The sequence below is a fragment of the Drosophila subobscura genome, chromosome A, assembly GCF_008121235.1.
Source record: "Drosophila subobscura isolate 14011-0131.10 chromosome A, UCBerk_Dsub_1.0, whole genome shotgun sequence".
Classification (NCBI taxonomy): Eukaryota; Metazoa; Arthropoda; class Insecta; order Diptera; family Drosophilidae; genus Drosophila; species Drosophila subobscura.
This window is the reverse complement of record NC_048530.1, coordinates 9,411,226-9,437,961: the sequence shown is the minus strand read 5'-3', so window position 1 is coordinate 9,437,961 and position 26,736 is coordinate 9,411,226. Positions and strand designations below refer to the sequence as shown.

Here is a 26,736-nt window from a genome sequence, read left to right as displayed (position 1 = left end):
GTGTGTTAGTGAAGTGCAGTGAAATATGGTGAAATGGTTGAACATTTTGTTGACAAAAAATGCGAGATCAATTGTGAAATATGTGAAAGTGAGTGTGTGTTAGTGAAATATGGTGAAATGGTTGAGCGTTTAATGGGCAAAAAATGCGAGATCAATTGCGGAGGAGCACAACAAGGCTAAAAGCAGATCGGCGTTGGAAATATGCGGCAATATGTGAAAGTGAAGTGTTAAATGTGTTTTTTTTTCGTACAAATGTATGTACATATGTACGTACATAGAGCTAAAATGTTCTAAATTTGCACCAAGGGCTTGCAATGTGTGTGTGTGAAAATGTACCAAAAAGGCGTGAAGTTGTCCCCTCCCTTTACCGTGCAGTCATAAAAAAGCGCAAAAAAAAGAAGAGGCGCAAAAGCAAAGAGAAGAGCGAGTGTCAGCGCTCTCATTTCAAGTGTCCCCTAATAGGGTGAGGCAACCCAATTCGTGCAAGTCTGACTCTCTCTCGTTGAGTGTGTGCGTACGAACATCCGTCCCAATGCCTCACCCTAAATTAATGTGCCCTAAGTCTGTGCTCTTATTAGAATCTCTCGCTCGATCCCGTTACATTTATTTCGTTTCGTTCGTTTCGTCGTATCGTCGCGCGGGTTACGTATGCATGTGTGTAAAGAGGACAATAAGTGCTTCACGGCACATGCGAAAAGAAGAAGCGCAATGAGGAAAAGAAGAATGTAAAAGGCAAGTGAAAATTGATGTTTTATGTTTGCTTTACAGTTTATACTTTGTTTTCGCAAATGCTCGTATATTTTTCTCAGTGACGATCATTTTTTTCCTTTAGTTATTTTTGTTTTGTTTATTGCCGTACCCTATGGCTTTACGCTCTCGAAATTAACCAAAAACAATTCTCCTTACACTTGCACCTCTCGATAAGTGAGTGTGGGTGCACGCAAAGGCAGTTTTTCTCTCCTTGCATAATTTTTATACCCGGTACTCGAAGAGTGAATAGGGTATTTTGTATTTGTGCACAAAGTGGATATACATATGTAACGAAGGACACGTTTCCGATCCCATAAAGTATATATATTCTTGATCAGCATCAATAGCCGCGTCGATTGAACCATGTCTGTCTGTCCGTCCGTCCGTATTGTTGAGCGCCTTGATCTCAGAGACCATAAAAGCTAGAGCCACTAAATGTTGCATCCAGCCTTCTGTATGCTCACACTGTTATAAGTGTATTTCAAAAATGAGCCCCGCCTCCTTAACAAAAAACGCCATTCCGTAGGGAATGACCATATCTATCAGATCACCAAAATGGGATCCGATTGGATCATTATTATAGCCACAATGGAGAAATTAATTTTCAGTGGCCAAACCCACCCCGTCCCGCAGCATTCACACTCTGCTTCACGCTGTTTATGGCCTCTGCCCCTGACACATCTCTGCCGCTGCCTCTGCCTCTGCCGCTGCCTCTGCCGCAACTCTGCAGTGCGTGTCTATAGGGGAGGGTGGCGAGCTAAAGGAGCGTGTTGGCGTGAGTAGTGTTGTTGATGTAGATGACAGATGAAGAAAAAATGTAAAATTTGACAAATAACCGCTAAAGTGCAGATGTAGTACTGAGTGCCGGGTATAAAAGTTGTGACGCGTAAGAAGCGTCTCACACGTCCCTTCTCGTTATCATTGCCTTTGCTTTATTTTAGGACAAAATTGAAGCTGTTATTTGGATTATATTTCTGCCTGATATGGCTGCCATGTCCATGTGCATGGCCCTCACACAAAAGTCTCTTTCTTGGCCAACTAATAAGCAGCCGAAGCAGAATGTTATTTGATGTACAAGGACATTTGTAACATTTGTGTAACATTTGATAGCCAAATTGATAAAAATGAAACTGCATAAGCGGCTTTAAATAAGCAGCAGCTTAAACATAGAATGGGACGTTGGCTCAGGCGTTTGCCTTCATCAAGTGTCTTGATTTTACCTGCATACTCGTTTCTTGCTCAACCAATTTCATGGCTTAAAGTTGAATTTTAATTAATGCCCATAATTAAATTTTGTCTGTCTAAAATGGTATTAATTAATGTTTGCCACCACTCACACGTCGCATGTCCGACCGTCCGCTCGTCCAGTAAACTCAATCAGAGATATCCATTTCCAAAACGAAGCCATTGTCAAGAACTGAGCTGCAGCTTGCTGTTGTTGTTGTGTTGTTGTTTTGTGTTTTGTCTTATGTACGGGCATTACAATGATGATACGAGCTACAAGCATTGCCTGCTGGCCCATACCATTGTTTGGCTTTACGTGCAATAATGTGGAAATTATCCTGATAATTGACTGAGAGCAATCCTTGAGCTGCTGCTGCCACTGCCACTGGGTTGGCGTTGGCGTTGGAAAACAATAACTGGCTAAGGTGCATGCACATACATCCGACAACAATGTTATACGATTTGCATTGATAGCCATTATATCGTGAACAGCTACGGGACGTAACATTGTCCGGCAGCTGAAAAGGGAGCCTCAACTCCTTGGCACTGCCATTGTTCCTCAAGGCGACTGTTGATTCACTGTCAAAGCAGACGTCCCTGGTCGATGCAGGCACGGGCACATACACTGAGATTTGTATTGTTCCTGGTGCTCCTTTCACTCGAACTCAATCCTCAAATCAGTGCTTCTGGATCGTTTCCCTGTGGTATGCACGGGACTTTCATGTTCCTTGCTACGTCAGTAATTTGTTTCCTCTTTCATTCAGGTTTGTGTGGCGCCCACGCTCCACAATCGCAATCAGAGTACTAGTCCCAGTGCCAATGCCAAGGCCAATGCCATGACGAGGATGCACATAATTCAGTCGATGGGGAAGCACATAAGCACCAACTGAAGCAGCCATTGGGCATGTGTGTTAGTTCACAGCTACCGCCCCTCAGCTCTTTCTTCTTGCAATTTTCAAGCAACAGTTCTGCAACGGTGCACCTGCGGCCCCACATCCCACACACACACACACACTGGGCCATAAATGCAGCATTGTTTGGAGGCATGGCAATGACTAGGAAAAGGACGTAAAGAAAGCCAGCACTCACCCTCACTTTTCGCACCGTCTTGCGGCTGTCGTTGCGTATCTCAATGGTCACATTGACTTCCTCGCCATGGGTGTACCAGCCCTTGTCCAGGCTGGCCTTGAGTCCCACACGGCCATCGTGCAGCAGGAAGGGCTTGTCCACGGTGCCCTGGGGTCCGCCGTCGGGTCCGAGAGTGATGCTGCCAATGCCCCCGGACACCCCAGCACCGCTAAATGGCGCCAACATGCAGTCGCAGTGATGCTATTAAGATGCAGATTGACACACAAGTTAGGACCATGGGCCATGGCATTGAATACATTCCTTCGGCACTTCGGCACTCACCTCCTGGAAGGACTTGCTGTAGTTGTGGAACGAGTCCGGTGGGCACTTCTCGATCTCGCTCTTGCTGCGACCAAAGCGCCCGCTGAACCGGAATGCCTTCGGTGAGAGGCGCAACTTTGGGAACGAGTCACCCCTCTCCGACTTGCCCTTCGCCTTTGTGCCGGAACCCAGGGAGTGGGTGGGTGTTTGGGTGTGCTGCTCGCTAGTCTCCGTATTGACCGGGAGCGTGGCACTGGATGGTGCGGCCGGTGGCGACGTCTTCGACCCGCTGCCCTGTTGATGGCAGCCCGAGCAGGTGGCAAAATGTTCGACGCCCGAATGCTGAAATACGTCCGTGCGGTAGATGACTCGAACCCCCATCTTAACCGAGGCCCGCCGATGGAACTTCTCGTCGGTCTTATCAGCTTCGGGGTTGTCAAGCAAGAGCCACGCCACATAAAGAACAGACAGAGAAAAAGGAAAACAAAAACAAAACGGGAACAGACTTTAGTTTGTTGTGATTCTGGGTGGAAGGTTTGCTGTAAGCTGCCGCTGTCGTTGCCGCCGCCGTTGCCCCAACAATTTTGAGGAACAAAAAAAATGTTTTTCCAAATATTGTTGTTGTTTTTGTTGTCTTTTGTTTGTTTTTGTATGATAAAAATTTTCATTTCATTTCGTGTCCGGGTGACAGAGGTTCAGAGGGGGCTTTCCGTTCGTTTACTGTCCGTCGATTGTGCAAATCAGCCAGAAAATGATAATTAAATATTTTGTAACTTTGATATGGTTATTCGTATTGGTATTGGTATTGGGTGCTGGCGAGCGGCCACTAGAACGGAGTGCACAAAAAAAAACACACACAAAAAAAAACACATGGCACATGGAACATGGAACAAATGGAAATGGCACACAAACACACAGACAGAAATTGTAGAGATAAACATGGAGATATGTAGATCAAGAGAAAAAGATAGGTATGTGTCGTGAGGAGGTGAGATAGTGTCAATATCTAGTAAAAAAAAACCAAAAATATGCAAGTAATAGTAGATCCAAGCACGCACACACTCGCACTTTTGCAATGCTCAGATCAATTCACAGTGGACCAAAAGACGATGGAAAAGCAAAACTATCGCAAAAGGTTCGTAAACGGACTTGGAAACGGTACAAATCAGGGAGCGATTACTGAAGTCTCGCTTAATGCTTGACCGTGGGCTCAAAATCGAGTAATTAGCGAATTAATTAGCTGAATGGAAAGTTCACTGTCATAAACACAACGTGTGCGAATTTTGTATCGTTTGTAATATCGCTTACGAAGTTTTGGTCCACTGGGAAGTGGGAAACAAAGCTAGCCTCGATAGCCGAAGCTTCCAAATACCCTTGCAGAGTACTCAGAGCTTCAATTGAACTGCAAATGGAGTTTCGTTTAGACCAAGTAAAACGTACTAATAATAGTAGGAGTAATAGCCTGTACTGGCATAATTCCAGCATGAGCCAGAATAAACTCGAGCTCGGATGCTAAAACCTGTACAGCCTCAACGACGGATGGACTTCTTTAATTACTTATGAAAGGAACTAGTTAAGGAGGGGACTCTGCAAGGGTACACAGTACAACCAAAGAGTAAAACAGTGACATTAATGCAAGAGACAGACAGACAGACAGACAGACAGACAGATAGAGAAAGAGAGAGATAGAGGGGGAGTGACAGAGAGTGGGAGAGCAAGGCAAAAAAGAACAACACCAAAAAGGAATGAAACGAACGTAAACGGTACAATCACGATCACGACACCAATCGGAGCCGATCTGATCGAAACGTTGCCCGATCAGAGCCGATCTCCACATCCGCCCTTGACGATCATCGGAAGGTAATTAATTACCTTCGTCGGATGCTGTGCACATACAGGCAAAACAGCATTCGCAAAGGCGAGAGAAACGACTCTGCCTTTTCTTGGGGGCGGCCTCCATTCGTATCATTTCTTCGTAGACAAAGACATCTATAGGTTGCGGATACGGGTTGGATGGAGAGGGGGAACGATCAAGAGCTGGTTCAAATTCAAGAAACGAAACAAAGCAGATAGTACAGTGCGTTTCACAATACACATAGAAGGCTGACGGATAACAGTGCGATCAAGTGATTTGAGTGCGTTCTTTTTCGACTGCCAATTCGACTGCCAATCATTTTGATTGGGCAAAAGGTGCTTGAAATTGATTGAATCACGGAAGATATCTACTTAATAAATTGCGCACAACTTCTGGAATTGGATAAAAAGATTTAAAAAGCGAAAGACATTTAATCGCCGAATCAAATGAATATCGGAAATCGGAATGAATACCTCTAACATCGAACTGCCTTTGAGTTCTGAAACGCACTGTACAAACCAATGTCCAATTGTCCTGCCTGGACAAGATTGGCCACCGCATCGGACATCTCGTCTCCTCCGCTTCCGCCTCCACCTCCGCCTGCGCGTTCAGCTCCGTCCTCCCGGCCTACGGTAATGCACCTGCCCACGCAGGCACCTGACAGATGCCATGCACATAATTGCGGGAGTGCTGCAAGGAGGAGCCTGCAACGAAATCTGTGCACCCCACATGCCTGCAGTAAGCCTGCAGCCTGCATCCTTGCTGAACAGGACTTGCTCTCGGATGCGGTGCGGTTGTGCGAACGTGTTTGGAAGTTGCCCTGGGCAACCCCAATGAAAGGTGCCTGCCTGTAGGCTGTATGCTGGAGCTAGCCGTTCAGCAGGTTGACACAATTGAATCAGTGGTCGCCCGGAAGCAGCGGGCAAGCAGGCAGGCAGGCTGGAATGTTGGGCGGGGCTAAGCAGCTTTAACCCACAGTCAAAGCCACACACAGAGAGTCCACAGATGGAATAATGTCTTGGCCCTGGCGGCCAGGATATTGCAGGATATCCCCAAAAGCGAAGGAAAGTATACATTTCGGCAACGTGGCGTAAAAGAAAAAGTAAACATGAACGGAATACGTTCATCTGAATACGGAGTTGAGGCCGGAGTTGGAGCTGAAGCTGAAGCAGAAGGCTGAAGGCTGAATTGCAGCCGTTCTTGGGTAAGCATTTAATATTGATTTAATATATATATTTGTATTTTTTGTTGTTGATCCACAAACAGCCCCAAAAGCAAACGAAAACAGAAAGTAAAACGAGATGAATAGAACGTCACGAAAATCAATCACAAAACATTTAATGCACTCGAATGCCCCGAATATCGGGACAGAGTGCCAGCAAGTACGAGTACGAGTACGAGTACGATATATGCGATATATTTATGTATAATACATTTGGCGAGTGTTCAAGTTCAAGTTCAGGTTCAGGTTGGCGGCATCGCGTTTACGAGGTGACGAGGTTGGTGGACCTTCTCCCGCTGCATTTTTGTCGATCTTGGCTGTGTGATGGCACATGAGTGAGGGTCGATTGAGGTGAGTACAAACGGGGATTTCCAACAGTGCAAATAAGTGCTGCAAGCCAAATGTAGACAGTCCGAATTGTGGCGCTGTGTGTATCTCCATATAACTGTCCTTTGTCTTCCTACCACCAGTCCCTGTCGCTGTCGCAGTTCCAGTTTCAGTCCCAGCTCCAAAACCCTCCAAAAATGCCCATCAATCGAAACTAGTCCGAAAAGGGAAGCCCCACATACATAAATGCAAATCTATTCTTCCGTCAACGGTCAGTATACGGTCAAAAGTCACCTCCCCTCCTTCAACTAGTCGAACGTCCCACCATTTGGGTCTACTCTGCATGACCAGGCCCCCGTCCTACTCTGCGTACATTTAACGCTATTTACAAAGAACAAATTTAATTAGCAGTAATTCATTTTACAGATTTTATTTAATCAGTGCCCAAATGCGGTTTGGGCATTGCATTATTTATTCATGGCCACATTAGTCATTCTCTCTTTTCGAATGAATTCATAATTGTGTTATTTGTTTTTTTCTGATTGTTTCAATCGAATTATGAGTTACATTTAATTAACAGTTTTTATTTATTTGGTTTTTATTTTATTCTGTTTAAATATATCTGTGCAAATATCTAGTCTACAGCCAATCGTAAGGAAGGCTCCTAAGTGGTCTTTGTTTTCCCGTCGTTGTCGTTGCTCCTGTCTCTACACCTTACTCCCCCTGTGCGCTTCTTCCCCACCCCGCCCGTTCTGGTTGCCCGTGGTTGCCCGTGGTTCCCGCTGTGCCCGCGAATCACTTACCAATGAAGCAACGCACATCGTAGCTGGTGCCGATTGGAGCCCCATAATAGCGCTTGGCCGGAACCAACTGAACGCTCGGTGGTGAGTGAGCGTTAAGCACTAAAGTGAAGGCGTGGGCGCCACCTCCGAGACGCTTCATAAGGGCCTCCTGTTGAGAGAGAGATGGTATAAAGTTAAGCGGGGCGAGTTCCAATAATATTATGGCGCTGAGATGAGATTTAGCATCTTGATTGGTTTCCAATGGCGCAGGGCAGAGCGAAAACCGATACCGCAGTCAGCATAATTGTTTGCCCAGTTAGTTACTTTGATAAACATCTTGTACATACACACACACACACACAATGCGTGTATATGTATAAAATGTATGTACGAGTGTTCATTGATGGCTATGTGTACATTGTACTTATCGAGAGCTGTGTGGAGAAGGCGGCTGTGCTTGGGACAAATATAAATGTATTTAGATATTCGTTTATTTCTCATTTTAATTATGCATTTCGACCAAAAGTCTTGCTATCACAAATGCCTAAAAACAACAACACAACACGAAGAACGAAATATGATAACCTTGTGGGCTGTGTCTCCTGTGACTGTCTTTGTCCAAGTTTTTGTTTGTTTGTTTCTGTGTATTATTTGCTCGACCCCAGCATTTCGTGTATTCTCTCGTTTGCATTTGATTATACATTTAATTTAGAAATATGTAATATATGTATGTGCATACATATAATGCCAGCAGAGCTCTGCATACATTTATCTTTTTTTATGGCAAAACGGTTCATTCGGAACATAAATCCTAATTTCTTTAATGCCCATGTGCATAAACGAAGAAGTACATACGAGTATGTACATATGTATGTAAGTATTTATGTACATATGTACATTGTACATATTCTAACCACAACTAATCGCTGGCGCGTGTACTTATATCCCCGGTTGCCCAAGGCAACAGGCAGTGGCAGCCACAAGGTTTGCCACAAAGACGTTTAAAGTCGGTGGTGCCTCCCCCCCAACAACAGACTCGTAAAAGTTCTCTACCAAGACTCCAGGGAGGCAACAAAATCAAATCATAAAGTTCATGAACTATCAAACATGATAGCCTTCTGTGTGGCAACCTTCAGATCCAGCTCTTACACTTTCGCTGGCTGCTTCTGCTCTTCTCAGGCACTTGCTTGGGCCAGTTGCTTGGCTTCTGGGGCCACATTCTCCTCCCCCACCTGCCATCAAATTTGATAATCTATCATTTGGGAATCTCTTTTTTTACTGGCACACTTCACTCAATCTATCAATGCCCACAGCCTGCTGGGCCTTTGCTCCCTCAACAAGTTTTTGCTGCCCCCTGTCAACGTTCCTGTTTTTTGGCTGAGGCCTATTTTGGTATGGACCCCATCGTCGTCTTCTATTCCTTAAGTTATTAAAATCAAATTTATTTAATTATGCGTGCTTTTGAATGTGTGTGTATCTGCCTGTGTGTGTGTGTGTGTGTGTAGTCTCCAGTCCGAGCAGCCCGTGTCCATTCGGCTAACCGAATTGGTTCGCCTTGTGGGTGCGGGCTGCGGGCTGCGGATGTGGACTGCGGGCTGGGGTGGCTGTCAGAAATGTGAATGTCAAAATTAATAAAAACACACAAAAAATCGAAAGCTGAATTTGAAAGTTTTTCGCTTCAGTGTCCTCCCTCGGAGGTAGTCCGAAAATAATGTAAAAAAAAAAAGAATATGCGCAGAGGCAATGGCAAACATTTGTTTGGCTAGTAGTTAAATGGAATTGATTTTCAATTGGGTAAGTGCATCCATAGGGTTTCCTCCATCGCAGAATGAATATATGCATGGAAACGGACCTGGACCCAGACCTAATCCATGGCGATGCACTCGTCTGACTCGCTCACCTGACGTTCCCAGGCAGCGGCTGAGCACTGAGAGTGGAGCGTCCAAGTTGGCTTGGTCATAAAATTGTACAACATTCAAGTGTCTCGAGAACTGCGGCACCAGCGCACCAGACAAGTCGAAGTTGCAAATACTCTGAGTGGGAAATGGTCATAGCTGACAGCTAAGAATGTCCCCCGGAAGGGAAGTGTAAGGCAAGCTTCATATAAAGACTGAAATGGTCCATTAAGCAGGTGGATTTCAGCATTGGCTCTGACGTCCCAGCGATACTTTTTCGTTCTGCACTTGGACGAGCGAGTGCCAAGGTGCCAGGCACTCCAATAATTGTCCAATTATTAATTGGGCTTGTGCAGTGAGGCGTCAGAGTCAGAGTGAGAATTGATGGCGGAAGGCAGTTGAACAGAGAGTGGCAAGACCTTGGGGCATGGCATGGCTTGGCATCCAATCCATCCATTAAACATTGCCGTCGGCAATTTAGAATCCTGCTGCCAAAGTTGGCGCGCGCCGTAAAAAGTTTCCCGTTAATCTGCCGCACTGCACTCTACAGCTGGGCAAGGACTTGCAATGGCTTTTGTCCGTTGGCCGTCGCCAGATGCCTGATGTACAGGAGGAGAGTGCAGCGGGCAGTAGCTGTGGCTAGAGGAGGAGGCGGTATGGGCAGAGAGAAGCATTGTTTCAATTACGATGATTACCTGCAAGGGGCTAAGCGAGTCCGGTGCTGGCTCCTGGAGGCGTGGCCAAATCTGATGCAGCGACATGATGGCCTCGTTGCAGAAACGCAGGCCCATAACCTCCTCATCCTCGCGGCCATAGCTGCAGGAACCACGAAGGATAGAAGGACACTCAGTTGGACCCATTGGCAGGAGTAGCAGCAACAGGAGCAGCAACAGGAGCACCAGCAGCAGCAGCAGCAAAGCCAACAATTACTCTGCCACTAAGACCATGACAACCAGGCACAGTAGTCAAAGGTAGTGAAAAGTCAGTAGTCCGGGCTGTCCGACACTCCTCCAGTCAGTTAGCCCGACTGCCTCTGGCTGCCGTGGTCAGCGGGCCGAGCTGGCTGCCAAATTAAAATTAAAATTAAAATTTCAAAATGAATATTCGTCAGTCCGTTACTCTTCCACGATTATCGCTGGTTTCTGTTTGCTGTCTCTGTCTTTTGCTGTTGCTGCTGTTTGCTGTCTCTGCTGTTGCCGTTGCTGCTACTTCAATGTACGTCCGTTGTTTGCCAAGGGGGCCCATGGCCTTAGCCTTACCGAAAGGTCAGCGTTAGCTGGGCATACACACGATATCCCTGGATGGCCTTCGGGTCCACATAGAGAATGCCACGCAGCACCGCCGCCTTGTCCCCGGTGAGCGTCATCTCTCTCGTCGGCAAATACAAAGTTAGCACACAATTCGGTGAGGTCTTCTTGTAGACGCGTTGCGTTCCAAACTCATCCCGTGTAGCCGACCTGTGTGGAATGTCAAAAGCAGAACACAGACACATATTAGATGGGTGCAACAAAGAGGAAATCGTTATCAAATGGCAGCACCCAGAGTGTCACTTCTAGTAGAGCGCTTAGACTAGATCGCAGCAAAATAGTTTGGTCTTTGGTCTTTCGAATTAACTAAAATATTTAATTGGGGTACCTCCCGCTGTAATCACTGGGAACGCTCGCACACGCTGCCATGACAATCACTTTGAATTTGAGTTTTGAATTGTTAAAACTTTAAGTGCCTCATTTGAGAGAAATTGCACAACTCAATCCACATTCATTATTGACATGTGCAATTAAAATCCGCAGCTGGCTCCTCAGGCAATTCACTCGCTTTTAGGGGCTCACACATGGGACCCGCACACAATTCCTGACTTCTCAGAATTAAGCAGGGCATCAGGGCCTATGGCAAAATATTAAAATGCAGTCAATTTGTGTCAAATTATGGCCGTCTCGTCTGCAAATGGTTGTGGGTTGGTGTGATGTGGTGTGGTTTGGTTTGGTGTGTGTTGTGTTGTGTTGTGGCATGGCGTTGGTCGTTTTGCTGCGGTTTTTGCACACATGTCCGCACCACACACTCATTGCAGTGCGGCCATTCATTGATTTCTGCCATGGACAGGCGGGCAGGGAGACAAGGAAAGATTTCCGACAATGAATTGTCAATTGTCAGTAAAGATATTTGAAATTGTCAGCGAGTCGTGGTCCCTGATTCATTCCCAAATGATATTAAAGGAAAATGGGGGGACTACTTCCTTTGGATAACTTTTATTTTACCAGGGGACACTTAGCATTCTTAAAAAAATTGCATAAAGTGTGGCCCCATTAGTGCGAGAATAGAACAGAAAACAGACAATTGTGTGGTTGTAAGGGTTACTCGTATCGTGGTGGTGCCCTGCCATGGCCTGTCCCAGCTTTTGGCAACAGGCGGAGACGGACTCATGCGTTTGTGCGTCCTTCGTTGCCACTTACGAGTCTTGCGGTCTGTGCAATTACTCGTAAATGCTAGCTAGCCCCAAGAAATATGCAATTAAAATGCCTGCCAATAGCTACAGTAGATACCTGAAGAAGGGGTGGGGCGGGGGGGACTCCGTGACAGTGTGAGTTCGTGATAAATGCAGGAGGTAGCCAGAGGGCACCCAATTAGATTCCAAGCTCTTTGGCTTAAGTGTTTTAATTAGTTTAATTTGGGCATTGATTTGCCATCGAAACGGCAGAAATTAAATTTCAACTCAGTTCAAATAGAAATATAAATAGAAATATAAATAGAAATATAAATAGAAATGGAAATGTTTCCTTCTCCAAAAGGGAATGCCTGACAGAGTCAGTCACTGCGCCGAAAAAAGGGCATGCCGAACTTACTCGCACTACAGGTGCACTAATTCTCTATGGATAGTCTAAAGATAACAAACTAAAAATAACACATATCCAGTTATTCGCATATTGGTTTCTTCTAATGAAATTGCTATTGAATGTGGAATGAAATGCAAAACTGTTCTCTAAGTTTACAATTATAGAATAAAGCTAGAATGAATGTGTGGCAAAATTAGTTTAAAATAAGGTGAATATTGAACTATTGGACTGAAATTGTTTAATGATAAGTTACTCAGTCCTAAAGACTTTCTCTAATGATGGAATTGTGCTGTCACAGATCCTGCGCGCGTGCAACTAAGTGAAACTGTGCTACAGGACTGTGCTACGAGTAATTTGAGTTGGTTGATTAAGTTTTGATTAGCATAAGCATTTCTACACCATAATCATTGATAATTATTATTATTATTATTATTATTCTGTGCTTAATGGTGAGCTGGGAATGTGATGTCTGTCCATGTGATCCCATCATGGAACGACTTTCTTTTGGGTATTTGTATTGCATTAGTTTTCATTTCAATTTTAATACAAAGTGTGGAGCATGGAAAATGGAATGCAATTATTTCCCCAACCCGCAGTGATTGTGGCAGATTGTGCTTTACTATTTTCTTTCGAAAAATCCTTCGTGCTAGGGTGCAGGCGACACGTGTGTTGAGAAACTATGCCATGGATGTATGTAGATACTCGTATGTACATATGTATAACGATTCGGGGCACAACTTTTTGTGCCGCAGCGAACATATGTATGTTGCCACACCGCCAAACCGCCACCGAATCCGTAGATATATGGAAAAGTTTTTGCCACCCAGTTGGTCATTTGTCTCGCTCTTGCCGCAAAATTGTCAATTGCAAATAATTAATTGGCTGGCAGTCCTTGCCGGTCCTTTACCCGTCCTTTTCGGCCCGACCTATTCTATCATTTCCATTTAATATTTATCAAACTTTTGCAAAACGATTTTAAATTTATGTGGGACAGTTACCAATCACCCACTGCGTTTGCGCTTATGCTCCGGCTTTTGCCTGTGCAGCTGCTCCTTTTTGCTTTTTGTAAGGAAAAACTTTTGCTTACTTTGCCGCGCAGAGACTGGCGGCCAAACACAAAAGGAAAGAGTGTACTTTTGTGGCGACTACAGCAACATCTATAAGAGATAACTTAAAAGAGCCAAGAAGTACTTCCCTGGCCCCCGCATTCCTGGTTGCTTGCTTTTGCTTATTTCTAAGCGAATAATTAAATCGCAATTTCCGAGCATAATTTACTCTGGTTAGCCACTGGAAAACATTACAGTGTCGGTTATGGCCTTTCTATGGTCGCTGTTTATTTATTCTCATTCTCATATAGTCACGATTCGGCAGCCCAATCAAGGACAATTTGATCGAAAGGAAACACGAATCACGGGTACCTGGTGGCCTGTTAAAACGCTGAAATTTGATATGAAAGTAGACTACCTGTTCCTGCCTCTGTTTCTCTTTCTGTTTATTTTGCATTTCCTTTGTAACGAAACACAAATAGATGCACAAATGAGAAACCATTGCCGCACAGACAAATCCTTGGCATGGATGTAAATTGCAACTTTTAATTATATCTAAAAATTTGCTTCTTGTTTTGCAATACATTTCGCACTTGCCTAGGCCTCGACTTTGTCCTTTCTACTTTCTACTTTGTTTTTTGTGTGTTACTCGACGCTCTCATAGAGCGACAAGGACAAGGCAGCCCACAAAGTGTTGCCTCGCATGAATTGGCGCTGCTCTCGCTTCAATGGAAACGGAAAAAACAAAAGTAACAAACGAAATCTTTGACCTCTGCTTCGACATGTCACAGTCAAACTTCTTAAGCTTTTATTTGTTTCCTTTCAGTTGAACAAATTTCAGATCTCTTACCTAAGGTCAGGCCTTTGAAAACTTCTACTAATTAATGCCACAGAGGAGCCGGACCATTGCCATTGCAGGACTTTCCACTCGTTCTCGTATTTTTCTAACTGATTCAAATGTCAATTGAATTTTGTGGCACCTTGGGGGCGGAAGTGGCAAACAGGCGTAATAATTGGCAGATCAGAGATTAGAGATGCAACAAAAAACAACCCCAGTGGCCAAAGAAGGGCCTGGAGCAGTGCTTAAGTGAGAGCACTTAAGCTTGACTTAATTGTCATTAATTAACCCGAGCTGGCCTTACATTTAGAAATGAGCATTGGTGCATTGGTCTCCCCGATGGCGACCATTTGTATGGGGCAGTAGGGTTGTAAATGCATTGAAATAAAATGGCATCAACGCATACGGGTCAAGCATGATGGCCGTGTCCGTGGCCCGTGTCCGTGGCCCGTGTCTGATGGGCGATCAAGGTCGCTTCAATCGATTAACCCAGACAGGCTGGAGGCTGAACTTGATCGAAGCAAAATGGCAAAACGTGGAAAAGCGCGGAAACCTTTTAGCCCCGCAATGGCATTTGATGTCCACCTGTGGTCCTGCCAGCCTGCCCGCCCGCCTGCTGCGTTCATGGTGTGATTGTAAGCCAATTAACAGCTCAAGGACTGTGGCCAGTCCAGTCCAGGCCAGATGCTGCGTTCTGTTGTGTGCATCAAGGATAATGCGGAAATTAATGTGGGGGCAAATCAAATGAAAACAATGTCAACAAAAGCCAAGGCCATAGATGTGGAGGGCGTCGTACAGTCTCATTTTGATGTCCTGCTGGCTGCTGTGTCCTTCAGGTAATTGTCTGCCTGCCAGCGGAGAGGCCAGTGTTGACAGTCATCTGACCGCGCCACACACCATCTCAAGCTACACTTTTCTTTGCAATTTAATTGCATTGCGGTGGCCCGGTCTGTCCGGTCTGTGCGGTGGTCTGTATACTTTGATGGACATGAACATGGGATACATGGGACAGGGAGATGGACAAGGATGTGGAGCTGCAGTTGAATAATTTGATTGATTCGCTTGTCAATCAGCTTGGATGGGGCAACTCGATTGTGTGCTTTAAATATGTATATCTACCACATACATAATAATTATTCAACTGAAATCAGCCAGCTGTGGCAGCTCCGTCTCAATTAATTAATTTCGATGGCATTGGCCCAGTGATTAATGGGCGGAAAACCCAACCATCAAATAGCTGTGGCACAACCAGCTGCATGCCACATACGAGTACTCAGTCTCAGTCTTGTAAGTGTCTATTATGAGAATATTTGGACAAGCCGCAGGCATCCATCCTGCTCCTGCTTCCTACCGACTGGATTATTGCTCGTTAAACTTTCAAAATTGTTCACACACTTTCGCTAAAATCAAATGCTTTAAGCCCCCAACCCCACCCACTTGCTTTTTGCTGCCATTAAAGCTGTCAAGGGGTGGAGTGTGGGAACTGGATTAAATGAATCCAACTTGTGCTACCACTTAGTAGGCAGGCAGGGGCTGACAGCTTGTCATGCAGGATATGACCTCCACCTCCACCTGCTGTAGCAGCCGTAGATGAGTCCGAGAGGCCGTGAGTCCAAATGCAGGCCACTTTCTGCCTTTGCCATAACAAAGTTAAGATTTTAATTAACTACTAATGAACCTGCCTGTCTGTGTGAGGAATGCCACATGCAATGTAAAGTCAGCGCATTTGTGGCACTTGCAATCGCAGTATTCACATTTCAAATTCAACAAAACGGCAATTAAATCAATTAAATTTTAATTTTGAACCCCACACACACACGCAGACAATTGCCTAGTTGAACGCTTTACAGTAGATAGTTACAGCATAATTTTCGGACGAATAGAGTTGCAACTTGGCTGAGGAGCCACACCACACGCAGGAAAGAGGCGGCTCAGGGCGGGTCGGAGTGGGTCGGGTCTCCGGCTGGTGTCTTCGCACCACTTGTGTTTACCTAATCCACTCATTCGCTCATTCGAGAGAGTCTCCGCCAAGTCGAACGTTCGGCATCGCTGCCTAAATTTGTGTGTGTGGGCAGACAATGATCCAGAAGGTAAATCGCGTGCTCAAGTTGTATCCCGTATCCCACTCTGCCCATGGGGTAAACTTTGACTTTTAGCTTGACACATTGTCTTGTTGATATTAAGTGCGTATTGTTGTTTTTTCTTTCTGCAACAAGTGGCCAGCTAATGAGACCAAACACCCCTCTGGCACACGCCGCGGGCTGGCTGTGCGCCTTTGATTTATGTGAGCGGATTTTTCCGAGGGCCAAAAATGTTTGAGAGTCGCTGGAGAGATGCCCTTCAGCTGGACAAGCTACTCTCCAGCGATGTAGATAGAGCAGATGAAGATTTAAGTGGGCGAATACATAATGTGTACACGTATACAATGGATATATGTAAATGTATATGTGGATAAAAGCGTTGCATAAAACACTCAAAATTAATCAATCGAAATGGCATAGTTTGTGACTCTTAGTGGGCATAATTGTTACTATTAAATAGACTCTTACAGAGCAGCGAATGTGTATATGTATATTAATGTATGCTTGTGGCACTTAAATGTATATGTAAATGGGTGTACGTGTCGGTATGTTCTTGATCAGTACCAGCAGCAGCAGCAGCAGCAATCCTCTGTTTAGTGCCTAAACTTATGATAAGCTGATGATAAAACTCTGATCAATCTCCTTGGTTCTATGACATTTCCTTTTGGTTCATTTATTTCATCATAGCAACGAGCTGCTTTGGGTAAAGTCAATGACAGCCACACGCATTGGAAATGGCTGTTTAGATAATCGGAAAACTAAGGTAAGGGTATGCAATCCGCAGGCTTCGTTGGGGTTCTTCAAACTATCGCTTAATCGCTTCGCTAATCTCCCGCAGCATCCCATGCTGTTTTGTGTGTGTGTGTGTTTGTTTTTGTGGCTGCTGTTGTTCATCCTCGCTGTTAAACCGTACATTAAGTATACGCCCTGTCGCAGTGCTTGACGAGTTGTCGGAACAGCCTAGCAGAAGGCCCAAGCAACATTTGCAGCTGTCTCTGTGTGTTTGTGTGTGTTTGATTCTTTGTGTTTTTCGTATTTAATTGGACCAAACTACCTGTACTCCTGTCCCAGTTCCCTTGCCCTCTGCAGTTCATCCTCCTCCTTCTGCTGCTGCTGCTGCCGATACGTTTCTATGTCCATCTCCTCCCCCGTCTCCATGTCCAGCAGACATTCCTCACTGTGAAAGCTTGTGGAGCGATAGAGACTGTCCATCGCTGCGGCGCCCTCAATCTGGGCGATGGTCCACATTGGTGCGCCCAGCATTAATGGTTCAAGCTGCCGTTGTCCTGCCGCTGAGCCAGGGCTCGATGTTGTTGGTGTTTCGTATTCTCCGTTATCTTCTTCATCTCCTCCACGTCCACCTCCACCTCCACATCCACGTCTTCGTCTTTGTCCTCTTCCACATACTCCTCCTCGGTCGCGTTCTCCTCCTTGGCCTCCTCCTCCTCCTCCTGCACCTCCACCTCCCGCTCCTGCCGCCATGGATGCCGCTGATGGTTTGCACGCTGATGGATTTCTACAGTTAAGACTTGCGCCGATGGGTAAAAGTTCGATGCAGTCTGTGAATCGTCGCAATCTAGTTTTGTTGTTACAATTGGTGCTCCTCCTGCTGCCGCCACCGACGCCAACGCCGCCATTCAGACCACCATTAATGGGGGTTGAATGTCGCATAATCCGGGGCGTTGCAACACCATCAACGGCCACAGCAGAAGCAGGAGCCACAGAGAAGTAAGCAGAGTGGCGGGGTAATTGCGGAAAAACAATAAGCTCGTTATCCAATGAGTGCTATCTCCGCCATCTCCGTGCACACAGAGCGCATTGCACACGAATTCGGGGGCATATTTGAAAGGCATTTCAAAGATGAAACAACAAAAACTGATTCCAGAACATTCTCGCAACATAAAAAAATCAAAACCGAAAACCAATACCAATTGTGCTCCAGAATTTTTAACAGAGATTTTTGATTTGTTTTCCGTTACAAATTTGAGCACATTAAATACAGTTAATATTTATCCAATATTTATTTATATTTGCATTAGTCTAAAGAACTAAATATACTTGCACACGACCAAGTTAGCAGGCTTATATGTTAGTTGCTGAAACCGATTCAAACGAAAGCAAAACAAAATTGATAGCCATAGAAAACTAGTTTTTGGATTGGCCAATGGGGCTCCAGAGTGCACCGGAGACTTTTTCTTTATACACAATTTTTGATCCGAATCGCACACATTTAAAACATACAAATAGATATATTTTCAATGGGGGGTACACACACAAAATATTTGAAATTTTTGTAATTGCAATTACCAATGGGGCTCCAGTGTTCACCAGAGACTTTTTCATTCCAATTTTGGGACACATTTATGATACTTAGATAGATAGATAGATAGATAGATAGATAGATACTTAAACATTCCGTTTTTGTTTTTGTTGTATTGATGTTCTTGTGTCTTAATCTAAGCAACTAAATATATACTTGCAAAAGAAATTATGCATAAATGCGACTGATGGCACACCTGAACTCGGTTTTGTTTCAAGTGTCAATGGATAAATCAATTGAACACCAATTTGGAAATCTTTTAACAACCTGAGAAATACCTATTAAATATGTACCTATTAAAATGTCGCTAATACGCAAACTATTGAAACGGAAATATCTAATGATTTGATTGTCAATCAGCATGAGATTTAAAACCAACCAAGAGCGCATTCACTTCATATTAATTATGACTGATTTTCCTTTATATTTACAGGCAGGATTTTCTGTTAATATGTCGCTTACATGTACATACATACATATGTACATATATATTGATTTAATGGCAATCGGTAGGCACATATGTACACACTTACATGTCTACGTAGTTACACACATATGTATGTACATATGTATATGTAGCTGATTATCTACATATGCCGCTGAATTTTGCTCCTTTTCGCCCCTTTGTTTGCTGCTCATTTTAGAGCATTTGTTTTATTTCGGGACCAGCGTTTCTGTGTATATTTTGTTTCAGGGCAGCAATTTTTGTAGGATGCAGTTTTCTACGCCTCCTGACCCCATGGGCGGTTGTCTTTTTTTTATGTCCCTTTTTAATGCCTCGTAAAATGAAAGTTTTTTTCAGCACAGCTTTTGTTCTCGTGTCGCTGTGTATACAAATGTTAAATGAAGATTTTTGCGTGCTTTTTACACACACACGAATATTGACACAGATGGACAGGCGGAAAACACTCCTTTGTGTTGTGTGTGTTAATTCTTTCTCTTTACGCGGCATCCAGGAGGCATGGGGATGCGATGTGATGTGCCCTTTGAGATTTCATCAGGCTTGTTTCAGTTGGATATTTTACCCACTGCCAATTGTCACTTTTAAGTAGAGATTTACGAATATTTAAATGTTATTTTTACATAAAAAATATACAGCAAATAAACAGTGCGTTTCGAGGCATAAGATATATTTAACAGAGCCCATTTTCATGAAAAAAGTAGCGGAGAACACACCCACAATTGTCGCATTTGATAGAAATAATAACTTCGAAATAAAACGTATGTAGATCGCAGCCTCAAGTGTCAAGCACCAAAGATCTCATTTCGTTGGTTTAAATCTTTACTTTAACCCTAAAAACAATATGAATTTAAGACTTGATGCTATCCCGCTAACCCCTCATGGAAATTGTGTGGATTTAACACAGAAAACACACAATTTTCTGTCAGCGTTTGCGCATTTTAATTTATGGCTTAAATTTAATTTTAATAAAGTTAAATTATGAAAAAGTCACAGTAGATTTGCTTCCGCTTTGACCATTCGTTTTCCCAATAAATTAAGTTATTCAACCATATTCAAATTGACTTTCTCAGGTCATATTTTTATTGTCGAAGATGTCAGAGGAACAAAAAAAGTTGTTCGTTGATTTATTAAATTTATATTGGCCCTTTGATTGAATACCGAAAAAAATATTTGTGCAGTTTGCTTTTGTATCTCAAATAAGTCAAGCAGTTGTACGGAATAAATTAAAGATTGAATTGAGCTTCATGTGTACCCCGCCGAAAGTCCTTCACCGTCGCCCCCACACCTTTTATAGTTATTTTTCTTTGAAAACTTAAAAAACACGATATGGGCGCCACAAAAGAATTCAAGCAATAAAAAATAAGACAAACAAATGCTCAGAGTCCTGAAAAGAGTCCGGAAAAGGGAAAGGTCGAAGTTTCTGATACCCTAGAAGCCGATTCATCAAAGGTTCTCATTGCAGAACGAAAATGACCAACCAAATTGAATCGAAGAGATACTTAGACCTCTGCGAAGGGCATCGAAAGCCACCAATTTGCAAACATTTAATTAATATATTCATATCATTGTTATGTACATATACAAAGGATATATTTGCACACAGAATAAGTAATACGAGTACTGACTCGTATTGTGTGTGTCTCTGCCAGCCCCGCAGCCTTTGTTGTCTGTTAAGTTTTCAATTTTTCATTTTATTTATGTGTCCGCATCTTTTGAGCTCTTGGGGCGATACCCTGGTCCCTCGTTCTTATGTACTTTTCCGGTGTGGACACACTCGCGCTTGTTCGTGTATTTTTTTCTGTGTTTTTTTGTCATATTCCTTTTATTGTAATTTAATGAGTTTTGCGCCTCGGGCCACAGCCAAATACAGATACGAAGAAGAGGAGAGTGTTGCTTGGGGATTACTCATACCGCAACTGGCAGGGTGAGCTGCCAGCCACCATCATCATCATCAACGATAGCGACCTGCACTAAGACAAAACAATTGCGAAGTGAACTGTGCCCAAGCCTTTCTGTCTCCATCTGTTGTATTTCTAGAATTTTGTGATAGAACAGAGCACTTCAATCGCTGAGGCAGACGGATGGGTAAATGGGGCATCCTAACTTTGAAATGCTTCCAACAAGTGCTACAAAACTCCAACAAAATGTGTGCCTTGCCGTCGATTTGCTGCAGCTGTTCTGAGCTTCTTAGAGTGAATTTTTTCGTGTGCCTAGGCCAACTATTTGCTAGAAAGAATCTCTAGACAGCATGGGGAAAAGGTTATTACTATTTCTCAGGCATCTCCGATGGGTTTTGGTGTACCCGTTAGCGAGTTTTGATTAGCGACGTGCGTGTGGGCTTAACTTAAATTAAGGGGCGAAAAATGGAGAGGAAAATGGCCATAGAGAAAGCGAGAATGTGTGTAGAAAGACGACAAAAATTCAATTTCTCTCTCCATGCAAATCAATAAGTTATCAATTACCAAAGTAAATATGGATATGTGGACACACGTACATATGTCTGTGTATGTGTGTGCTGTGGCATTAGTGTGCGTGTGACACTTTGTTTATTAATAACTCAAAATGTCAGCCGCCTTGGAAAATGGAACAAACTTGTTAGCCAGGCTCAAAGTCTTCGGGGCTGACAAGCGAAATTTTCATGGTAATGGAGTCCACACACACGCACGAATACGCATGAAACACAGCCACCCTCATTAAATGGCAATTTATGCAGTCGAGGCATTCGCACTCACAGTTCCCATGTACATATGTATATACATAAATACATACTCGCATGCATAAACATATTTAAAGACTGTTAGCTGCCTGTTAGCATGGCCAAAATATAACCAAAAGAGCTAAGGCTGCCTGCCCAAACATAAAGGCGAAACTTTTTTATACCTGAACTTGAACCCAAAACCCACAGCCAAACTCGCAGTTGAACCCAACTCCAGGTCCAGTATTTTATATGGCTTATTGATACAGACAAAGTTCCCCCCCGTTCGAAGTGCCCATAATGTAGTCTGGAGCCTGGCCAAAAGTTGTCCAGCACTTTGGGCATATTTGGGGGTGCTGATCATCGCTTCTTGAGGAGCTCTCAGTAAATGTCGAATGACCTGTGTTTCCAGCAAAAGCCAAAGCATCATTCAATTAAAATACAATTAAATTGCTACAGCGTCAAGGCCATGATTGATTTGTATGTATGAGAAAAATAGTATATTCCACACAGAGAATTGAAAAGAATTTCTCAATTAAGTTTTACGATGAATCCGCCCCCAAAAATGCTCTCTCCATCCTCAAGCCAGATGCCGGATTTTTAGCAATGGAATTGTTTTTCGCAGAAAATGAACCTGTTGTGTGCTGCTGAGATATCATTTTTTGGCACAGAAACGGTCAAAATTAGCTGAGAAATAATTATGTGATTATATGATATTTGTCGGCTGCAATTTATGGAAACGTTTGAAGCAATTACTAAAGAGATTTCTTTGCTGGCAAAGCCAAACAAATAATTTGATTACATTTTTCTTCTGCCTGCCTTGTGGGCCATTTTTGTGGCAATCGCATTTCAGATCTGTGCAACTTTTCGAAGCGGGCAATCCACGCATAAGTAGGCAACATTTTCGTGCCCAACTCAAGCTGCTTCTTCCGCCACACGACCTTCCTTCCGGTTTTAATTATGTCGATGCAGAGGAAAGTCATGACTTGGGTTTCTTTGCCCAACTTTGCTTCACGTCCTGGCAACTTTTAGCCAGGGACACACACAGACAGACGGACAGGGATGGGCAGGCTGGGCAGGCAAGAGAGCGGAGCTCGGGGCTCGAGTCAAATTAGCAAACATTATGGCAAATATTTGGCCACAAAGTCCTCTCCACCGCCAATTGGCCAAGCCCAGCGATCAAATGAGCCGCAGCTGTGTACACAGGTCCTCGGAATGTGTGCGAATATGTGTCCCCGTCTTCGTCTTCGTCTCCGCCTTCGTATCTATGTCTGTCTTGGTGTCCGTGTCTGGGCGGAGGATGTCACAGTGGCAGTGCCAGTAGCAGTGGCAGTGGCATTCTGTTTCTGTTTGGCTGACTTGGGGCATTTTACTTGGAACTTGGTCCTGTCGCTGTTGGCACAGGGCAGGGGAGTGAGTGTTTTGCGGCCATGTGGCAAGGAGGAGTTTCAGGGGCAGACGGCAGATGTCAGATGGCAGATGGGGGAGTGTAAGCAGAAGTGACTGTGGCAGCAACTTAGCAACAGCTTTGAGCCGACACCGACATCGTTGCCTGACTATCTTCTGTTGTGATTTACAATTAGACGTACTCAACTGGGTTCAAATGTGCCCACCGGAAGTGCCCACTAAATACCAAACAAATACGAATACTCGGGGTAACCCACACACACACACACACACACAGAAATACTGAAAATATTATTGCGAAAACGCATAGAAGAAAATCACCTAAAAGTGGTGCAAAAAGAGCATACAAATCAAAGTTTTAACTCGGAAAGAGCCCACAAAAAATATACATAACAAAACACGAATTCGATGGCATCGGATACTCAGATATTTAGATACATATGTATGTACATATATTCCTCCAATATTCCGATATATTCCTGCAGCAATATGTTCAATGAAAAAACACTGCAACAAAATGCTACGAGTAGGCAAAAAGCTCCCATAAAATACGGAGAAATGGCTTCGAAATATTGAAAGCTAAAAAACTTTGGCAAACAGCAAAAAAAAGAAAACAAAAAACAGTAACAATTCAATGGGTAAACTGCTAGTCTGGCGCTAGGCATAGACTTAAAAAGTACCGCAAAGTATACACAAACAAGTAGTCGGTAAAAAAGAACATGAATAGGAAGATGAATGGGAAGAGATGAGGAATGGGGGGGAGTACCGGAAGCAGGGCAGTGGCACTATATGAAATGATTCGCCAAAAAAAGGGAAGAGAGAGAAGCATCGATGGAAACCCAATTTGCACTTCAGATGGTCACGCTTCGAATGCAGCGACACGTGCCACATGCCCCATCCCGCTGTCTTCACCGCGCACCCCCCGCGGCAGCAGCTTAGCAAACGCTTAGCCAAAGTTGAGCAGGCGTGTGGTGGCGGAGGGAAAGCGTAACAAAATCTGTGGCACAAGAAGCAACCTCAAGTAGGCGCCATGTGAGCCAATCCATCCACCATCTCACTCTCAGCTCTCTCTCTCTCTCTCCTCCCCTCTCCTCTCTCTGTGTGTTTGTGCGAGTATGTAGTAGTGCGTGTTTGAGCACGTTAAGTGCATGTGCTTTGAACTTTTTTATATTTCCATACAAATGCGTGTGCCTGCCCCACAGCCCGTGGCCCCCGCGTTGCTTTGACTGTGCCTGTGCCTGTGCCTTGCCACATACTCATGGCAGTGGTGCGGGGAGCGCGGTGTGTGCGTGTGTGTTTGCTTTGCGTTTTGTTTTGTTTGCGTTAAACCAAAAACGGTTAAAAGCAACAGCCAACATCGGTGGCTGTAGCAGGCAATACGCAGTGTTGAATACCCTACAACATTGGAGGACACTTTTTCCCAGCTGCAAGTGGCTAGAGAGAGAGAGAGAGAGTATTTCTGCCTCAGAGTGTGGCAAAATCCACAACGAGGAGCTCGCTCTCCCCCTCTCTCTCTTTTGAGCCTTCTTGTTGATTTAATTTCGTGTTTGTATTTTGTGCTTTCCTTGGCTACTTCTTTTTTGGCCTCTGGTGGTCCGAGGGTCGGTCCGAGAGTCGGTCCGAGGGTCGCTGCTGCCAAACGAATTAACTTATGCCCAAGGCACAGACTTGGACCAAGGGATTTGCGAAAGATGTGGCCAGCATATCGCTCAAATGCGGGCAAGATAGGGCAGGGCAGGGCCTAAATTGAGTTTAAACTTTAAAGTGCAGCCGGCCAATTCCCGCTTGTAACAGAAAGACAGACAGACAGACACAGAGAAGTAGCAATTCCATTAAGCTTCAGTCTCCTGTCTGTTGTCTCATTTCTCGTGCATAGAAATTGAAAATTGATTTGAAAAATAGCTTAAGCTGTTTATAAATGAAAATGAAAAGCCCCATGCCTGCCAGAGTTCACCTGAGTGGCCAAAGCAATTTGCCTAGGCTTCGGCTTAGACGTTTCGTCCCCTGCAAGCAGCCCGCGTTATTGATTTTGTTTCTATGACCCAAATCCCACACACACACACACACATATGAAGCGCCCGATGTAAGCTCCAACTCGAGGCACATCTACATTTACACCTTTAACTAAAAACTCGGCTCTGCCAACGCTAGTTGATGCCCGCCTTTCTTGTGGCATGCATAATTTACGCGCCTTAAATTGTGCCTCAATTTCAGCGACAATTGTGGGGGTGGGGGTTGGGGGGGGAGGAGCGACAGGTAAGTAGGCTAGTTGGGTGCCAAATTAGTTTATCTTTTCATTTAAATTCCAGTTAACGCTCACCGCACTTGGGTTCTCTGCATTATTTGCTCTGTTCTGCTCTAGTCGGGCCCCACAGGGCGTATGATGAATGCACAGAGTAAGGGCCGCACGTATGATATACACACACACAGACAGCCGCAAATCCGGAAATTAAGTTTGGATGGATGCATGCGGTCCGGTTGCAAACGAAGATAATTAAAGGGTCAGCAAAAATAACAGTATTACGGGATGGATAAGCAAACAAATGCGGTGGGTAGGTCGGACAAAAGGAAACCAGAAAGGAAGGCCACAAGCGACCACGATCCGACTACAGCTCCAGCACACATATCAAAAATAAAGCCCATTGAAGGCATTCATGTATACCCTCGGAAGGCAACGATTACAGCACATAAAAAGTAACATTTAAAGAGCAAGAAAATTTAACAAAGCTGACAAAAAAAGACTCGTTCGGTCTATGATTTAAGCAGCATATTCAGGAGCATTTACAGGATCATTTTCGGGAGCTTTTTCAGCAGCTTTTTGATAAGTAAAAGTGGTAACAAGAGTAATGGATGGAAGCGGATTACCTGCAACTTTTGTGCAGATTAAGAATTCCGGGCAAAATACCTGTGATAGGTAAAAAAACAGCAACAGGAACAGCAACAACTCTTGCACTCACTGTTCGAGGGAATGCGTAATGGATGCGGGAATGGAAAAATGGATATAAACCTACCTACATCATATAATAAAAGCGGCAAGTGTGTAACAGTGTGATGCGATACAGTATACACTGTTAACAATGGAACTACTCTGTGTGTGTGTATGTATGACGGTAATAAAATTAACCACACAAAAGCATCCCCATGCACAAACAATAATAACCAGAGAGGTCTGACTACGCATTAAAACCGGAGAAGGTGAAGGAAAAGTAATCAATTTTGGTACCGAAAATATGAATGCCCTGAAAGCACTTCCCACTGGCAGTTGCGTCTTCTGACTATGATTCTGCTTTCAATCAGCACCACAGACAAGAAAAACTGATGGAGGGCCACAAGCTTACATGCCACTTGTTGGTGTTGCAACAAGTTTAATGTTTGAAAACAGCATGCCTCATGCGGCAAGGGGTATACACATGGCCTTGGCATGGTCCAGGCATGTGTGATAAAAATGCCCAAATTACTGAAAGCCAAAGAGAAGAACGCAGGGAACAACAGAGTGTGCCATAAATGTTGGGCGGCTTTGTACTGCGTGTGGCAAGAGTTTCTTTCTGAAGCAAATAAAATATGTAATATTCGTATACAGATTCAAAGCAAGGACAAAGACAACGAATACA

The 26,736-nt window shown here is 44.2% G+C and overlaps 1 protein-coding gene across 1 annotated transcript in view; it reads right to left on the bottom strand.

Annotated features, from left to right (window-relative positions):
* Positions 1 to 26,736, bottom strand: part of LOC117902576 — a 54,917-nt gene that overhangs the window by 10,385 nt on the left and 17,796 nt on the right. Inside the window, exons 3-7 of the mRNA XM_034814047.1 lie at positions 10,704 to 10,901; positions 10,140 to 10,260; positions 7,571 to 7,718; positions 3,385 to 3,788; positions 3,064 to 3,303 (exon numbers count right to left, since the gene is read on the bottom strand). Coding sequence (XP_034669938.1) covers positions 3,064 to 3,303; positions 3,385 to 3,788; positions 7,571 to 7,718; positions 10,140 to 10,260; positions 10,704 to 10,901 — 1,111 coding nt within the window. The remainder of the gene's footprint in view (positions 1 to 3,063; positions 3,304 to 3,384; positions 3,789 to 7,570; positions 7,719 to 10,139; positions 10,261 to 10,703; positions 10,902 to 26,736) is intronic.